The following is a 6,571-nucleotide window of genomic DNA, read 5'->3' on the forward strand; positions in this document are numbered from 1 at the left end:
AATTTTGAAATTGCCGAGAATAGCTCCTTTGGGCGACTTTGCACATTTTTACAGGACTAACGCCTCTAAAAACTCTATTATCCAAACACTGATATCCAAACACTGTGATGTCACATTTATGCTGTGCAGGCAGGACAGCATCATTTGTTTTGCCGGGGTAGGTGATGACCAATCAGTCATAGCTGAAATATTAATCTCGACTCGTCGCCGTGGAATTTACTTTTTATGTGTTTTAAGTTAGTGATCTTTTGTTTATTTCCCTGTTGCGCCACGCGCCGTCACGCCGCGCCCCCTGCGTGCGGATGCGTTGCGTGGGAGGAATTAGGTCGGTTTGGTTCGGCAAGAGAGCTAATCTATTTGTCTGGTCCGAAACAAATCCGTCCCTGTAACTGACATCCCGGGTATGCAATTGTGTAAAAAGCCCTCGAAATGGCCAAAGAAAAACTAGTTCCGTGACGTTTTCGTTTTCTCGATTATGGTCGGTAAATTTGTATGCATAATCAAACCCAATCAGTGCGCCCGCTGTTGTGCCCTGAAAACACAAGTGTATGAATGTCACACACTTGTAGGCATGCGTGAACGTCTTATTCATACACTTATCGAAGTACAGATGTTATTATTCATTTTATTTTCAAACCACACACATATTTACGTCCGTATTAACGTATATGGCGCTCGCAGGCATACACATTGACGCACTTTCTGGTGTGCCTTTTGGCTGCGTGAACTGTAACCGTTCGTGCGCCTTGCACCGCTCGCACCCGCTGCAGACAGGATCTTGCGCCTGCCGAAAAGGTGCAGCCGCCGTCGCTCGCATCTGATGCACCGCCTAGGGTGTGGTTGGAGGATATCGACCGGTTACCGCGTCTGGGGCGTGGCGGGGCGTGGTGGGGCGTGGCGGGGCGTGGCGGGCGAGGTCGTGTCCGCAGGCGGGACTCACCGGATTGCCTTCTTCCGGTGCGGGGGGTAAGTGAAGTGCAGTGACGTCACGGTGTCTGGACGGTTGACCATCAAGAAAGAAGAGTGCGCGCGCTTGTGTGTGTTAGGGGGTGGGGCGGGGGAATTATCAACGTCCTCCTGAGACTGACCTGTCCATCCACACGACGAAAAGGGCGCACTGATTTTCAGTAAGGAATTGATTTCGTTTGACAGGCACGGAAACTATGGCATTATGACATCGTTTCCACCGCATGTTTGTTTTTTTACCAGATGGAACTTTTGACAAATAGCGGGGTTCTCAAATTTGTGCCATATGCATTTTTGATCCGCTTTGACAGGGCATTTTCATTTTATTCTCTTTTTTTCATAGTTCTTTCAGCTACCATTTGCTGAATGCTGTAAGCTGACAAACTTTCTGCTCACAAGAGTGGCGTGCAAGAAAGACGTTTTGATCAACTTTCAGGACTTACGACGATTTTTAATTGTGAATTGTTGAGACTAACAGTTTTTTGGGCAATATACTTGCCTTACGTGGATTATATGGCATACGCACGGTCATATACCGGGTGGACGGATGACATATGTGTGAACATTAACATTGTAGAGTGCAAAAAGATTTCAAGTTTATTTGAACGCGAGGTCATGGTGATTTGGAATTTAAACTAGTAAGCGCGCCAATATACTTTTATATGAGTATGAGGAAGACACCGGCACGAGTGAGAACCTTACGACTTACAATTGGATGAACTTACATTTAGACATCCCCCTCCCCCTCGCCCAAAACCAAAGCAAGAGGCCTGTGGCTGTCTTGTGCTCGCTATCCCTAAGGACATCTCTGGCAGCACACGTGTTGCGGCCGCACGGGCATCAATGTGCCTTGCCATTTTTCTTCACATGTCAGAATATTAACGCCCTGCTGTCCGTCTCACCTTTGCTGGTCTCCCAACTTGATGTGTATAGTTCACTTTTGAGCTGCTGGTCGTTGTAGTATAGAACTGACTTTTTATCCCCTTATTTTCAGCATGAGACACATCTGATAAATGTTTCACTTAACAGGTGATTAACATACGTTTCACATTTCTTTAACCATTGGAATGAGAGTAGCGTTCAGACTGTTGATGTTGAGTTGTGTTTAGCGTACGCAGACGCGATTGGAAAAGAAACTACACTGTAAAATACTGTTGTGAATTTCCTTGTAAAAGCGTACGCTTTGACGTTTGAACAAAGTTTTGTCCAAGTAAATGAGAAAATTGTGCAAAATTACGGGAAAACTAATTGTAAATTTAAAAACTTTTTGTCAGATTACAATTTAACTTAGTTCGCACGTAAGCTCCGGAGAAGTACGGGCATATGTCTGTTGTTTTTATTTAGCAGGCACTTTAATTTCAAGTATGAATACTTGTTAATTTACGAACGATTCTTTTCAATAATGAACATCTGTACTTTTAGAGTCCACTAAATGTTGTAGGTTATAGAATACTCGGCCTAATAACGGGTTGTTTCAAAAACAACCTTTAGGTGCCAAAGCAAAGCTAAAAGGGAACTTGTTGGGTTTCTGTGTGCCAGTGCCAAGGCCTTTGAACCCGTGCTCGTATTCCTTTTCGCAATCAAAACCACCCGATCATTTTTGTTAGTTTTTCTCTCGTCATTGTGCGCTCAGAGCCGCTCAGAGCAGCCAAACGATGACAAGTGTCGGCCGCTTTGCCTTTTCAAGTGACCCGCTTCGGTGACAGCCAGCGCTCCGGCTGCGGCCTGAAGCTCGAACCGATCGCCTGTCATTCAAATGAAGCGTATGGCCTTGACCCCATTCAATACAATGACAGGTGCAGGCGAAACTTTAACTTAAAACAAAGTGGAAACTGAAAAGAAAAGGAGAATTTCCTCCCTTAAAAACACACGAACTTGATTCTCGCCTGCTTCTCTAATTATCCCTGTTCCTCTAATATTAAGTACTGTGCCTGTTAATTAAATCGAGAGGTGAAAGCAAATAACATTTATAGCTCTGAGAAGAATGGCACTGTATTCGTTCTCTACGTGGGAGCATGTGCAGAACGACGCATTTTGTGTCCTTTTGTGTCACGTGATCACGTGGCGTAGGCGTGGTACCAGCCCCCCCCCCCCCCCCCCCCTCCTCCTCTTTCCCTCTCGCACACTGTCCCTGCTGTCAGGGTAGTCCACCAGTTCATGGAGTGCGTTCAAATAGCACCGCTCTGTCACCGCGAGCTCGACAAGTGGAGGAGCACCGTATTTCGAACACGACCGCGCCAGACCCGTCGTCTTGCCGGCGAGCCGGCCGGTCCATGGAAGTGCAAGGTGCATTTATTGCCCTCCAACGTCAATGAAAAATGTGGAACTGTGCGGTGATGTCTGAGTGTGTGTACGCGTGTGCGTGCACAGTGGTAGTGCACGAGAAGTGCAGTGGGGTAGGAGAGTAGCGGCGGAGTAGGTTTATATACGATTGTCAGCCGTATGTCTGACGCAGTTCGAACTCGGGGTTGTGCCGGGCAGCAAGGAGGATGCTCGCGGTGAGTTGAGATCCCAAGTGTTGGTCGTGCGGAGTGGACATCGCTGTGGATTCGTCCGTACTGTCTGGTTGAAGCAACCGGCATAAATGTAAACTGGTCAATTTCCTGGACAATATTTTCCACCCTTTTTGCCTTTATGTCATAGTAGTTGTGTTTTTCTTTTGATTTTGCCCTTTATTTAAAAACTTCTTAAGACAATTAGGAGTCCAATTATTTATACTTTCTCTTTGTACGGGCTTAGCATGAATGCCCATCTTGTTGGACTATCATTGTACTATTATGCTTACTGTGTTCTTGATTCTTATTTCCCTCCATACCCAGCTGGTTGGAAAATTTAAATGGATATCATGCCACGTCAACCGAACATTGCATTTGGGTGGATTAGTATGTGGGTCGGGGGATGAGTGTATTGTGTGAGAGTGTTCCTATTAGATTGGGATTAGTAAGGTTGTTTACTTTCTTTCAGTTTCTGTTCGTGGTCGCCCTTGCGGCGCTAGCAAAGGCCGGTGATCTGGGCTACGCCGCTGCCCCTGCAGTGTCCTACGCCAGCTACGCCCCTGTCAAGGCGTACGCCGCCCCAGTTGCGTACGCGCCGCCCGCCTACACCGTCGCCAAGGTGGCTGCTCCCGTGGCCATTGCGAAGGTGGCCGTCCCCGAGCCCTACGACCCCAACCCTGCGTATGCTTTCTCTTACGGAGTGCAGGACCCGACCACGGGCGATGCGAAGCAGCAGAAGGAGGAGCTCCACAACGGCGTGGTGCAAGGCGTATACTCGCTCGTTGAGCCTGATGGCACTACCCGCACCGTGCACTACACGGCCGACCACGTGAACGGCTTCAACGCCGTGGTCGACCGTCAGCCCGCCAAGGTGGCTATCGCCAAGGTGGCTGTCGCCCCGGCCATTGCAAAGGTGGCGGTCGCATCGCCGCACTCTGCCTACTCCGTATACCACTGACTCCGCCTCGCCAGACTAGTCCCAGTAATTTATTGTCATTATTATTGTATTCATTCATATTATTGATGTCGCGTCGCCCATAAGTTGTTACTTGCAATAAAGACGATAACGTCTTCTTTGCTGAGTTTTCTTTCACCATCTGCGTTTGCGCACTGGTTTGATAACATAAATGGCTGTGTACTTCCTTTCCCTTCTTATTGAGCTTTTATACAACCCCCTGGTTGCAATAGGAGTTATCTCCCGCTGTTGCCTATCAGCCTACTCTGCTTCAGTATCTCACTTAACAGAGGCCTTACCAGTCAGGCGGGAGCATGGGAGCAACCCGAGCATACACTTTCGGCGAGTCGCTGCCCTCTCGTAGAAACGTGATCCTGCGCACAGCCGGTGCAGCCTCAAGGTGGTCCTGGCCGTGTGGGATGTGAGTCGGGGTAGCAAAGGACAGACACGCTTACCCACAAACGTGGTTGACCCTATATTTTTTAAACATTAATTATACTGAAGAAAAGTTTTAACTTTTAAAAGATTGGTGTACTCTTCGTTCTGTGAACAATATGTGACAGGAGAAGTAATGCTAACATTACTATACTGCGCAAACGGTACAAAGCAGATGCTCTGCTTGAGTGGGTCTCGTAGAAATTCGATCAAAGGCAGCCCGGGTCCAGCCAGATCCAATTGACTCTGCCTTTCGTGCAACCATGTCACTTTTATAATGTTTCCCAAACTCTTCAAAAAATTCACACGTACCAAACTAATATAATAATAGTGAAGCCCGTTACTGCACTGACCCAAAGAGTTTCATTTTGTTCGTTAAATTGTTTTGACTGTATGTCCGATGACTCGAGAATGAATTAAGATGGCTATCTGAAATTTTCAGTGCTGTTTTGTGCAATTAGAAAACAGATCTAGTTCGAAGATAAGGATTCTTAGCTCAAATATTAACCCTTTACAATAATTAAAATCATTTGGGTCGAAAACAAATTGCCTTTCCTGTTATTGGTAAGGGCCCAAGGGCATTTCTCGACGAAAAATAGCCTAAAATAACCCCGTGGGAAATAAGGTCTGCTTTTCTTCAAATGGAAACATGGGCAAAACCGCACATTAGTCGAAACGCAACCATCGCAAGGCTGTAGGAGCAGGAGCCCTAAATGTCTGACAAGCTCGGAAAACTTGGTTGGCGTAAGATCGCGTAAGATTCTGTCGAAGTTGACAATCTAAAGGACCTCATTTCACGAACAGTATTAGTTCTATTCTTTCGATTCCTGCGAGGATGTAATTTTGGGGACCTTAAGGCCCAACCCCCGTAGTTACTTGTTAACTTGTCTCGGGCGTGTCAGCAATGACCCAGGCGTGTCGCAGCGGAACAGTGCTTCAGATCACGAAGCCTGGTCCACGAGACTTAAGTTAAAAGGCAAATTGGCCTGGCGCACATGAAGCTAACAATAGATTATAATAAAGTAGTATTAGTTTACACTTTAAAATTTCTTCCAAAGCAGACTCTTCGCATATTGTAGTGGATTTGGATGCTTTGGAACTAAAGCATTACTTTGCCTTCGCAAAACGATACTCAATCTTTGCGAAGCAATGCTGTACATGCTACAAAGCATCAATTTTTAAGTGCAAAGTCAATTCTTTGAAGTTACAAAGCATGTGAACTCTTCGCAATTTGCTAAGCGTCTGCAAAGCATTGCTCAACGGGAACTGAACAGTGTAGCGTGGAAGCCGTCTTTCTGTTATCCATGCTCTTTTTTTGAGCTCGCTATAATGCAGATGCCAGGGTTGTTCACGTCTCCAAATGCTGGAAAGAATTTGGAGGCTTTTGTGTGTGACTTCTGGTAACATTCCTTTGAATATATGCAAATAAAGAACCCATCGCCGCCACACACGATGCTCTTCACCCCTTGCTGGTATTTTTTCTAGCGTTGCCCCTCCTAACTAGAAGATACAGGGGTCCGGGGGTCCGCACATAAGCTCTAGGTGTGAAGACAATACGATAGCCATTCTTTTTGTCCCAGTCGAGGCACCGCCGCATGGGGGTGTAGGGTGTCACCAAGGTCGACACTGGACCTAGGCCCGCCCGCAAGTCCTCTAGGGATGTGCACTGTATATAACGACTGCAGCGCAGCGCACCGAGCGCAGTGTTTGAGTGAGTGCC

General features: G+C 46.8%; 2 protein-coding genes across 2 annotated transcripts in view; both read left to right on the forward strand.

The window, feature by feature from the left end:
• LOC113217635 (neurobeachin-like protein 1) overlaps positions 1-6,571 on the forward strand; it is a 346,454-nt gene that overhangs the window by 159,994 nt on the left and 179,889 nt on the right.
• Positions 3,301-4,535, forward strand: LOC113202389 (larval cuticle protein A3A-like). The gene is made up of 2 exons (XM_026416582.2): positions 3,301-3,464; positions 3,931-4,535. Exons 1-2 carry the CDS (start codon positions 3,456-3,458, stop codon positions 4,417-4,419), a joined length of 498 nt encoding a protein of 165 aa, XP_026272367.1. The 5' UTR covers positions 3,301-3,455; the 3' UTR covers positions 4,420-4,535.

Source organism: Frankliniella occidentalis, unplaced genomic scaffold (genome assembly GCF_000697945.3).
Source record: "Frankliniella occidentalis isolate FOCC.00 unplaced genomic scaffold, Focc_3.1 Scaffold13, whole genome shotgun sequence".
Lineage (NCBI taxonomy): Eukaryota > Metazoa > Arthropoda > Insecta > Thysanoptera > Thripidae > Frankliniella > Frankliniella occidentalis.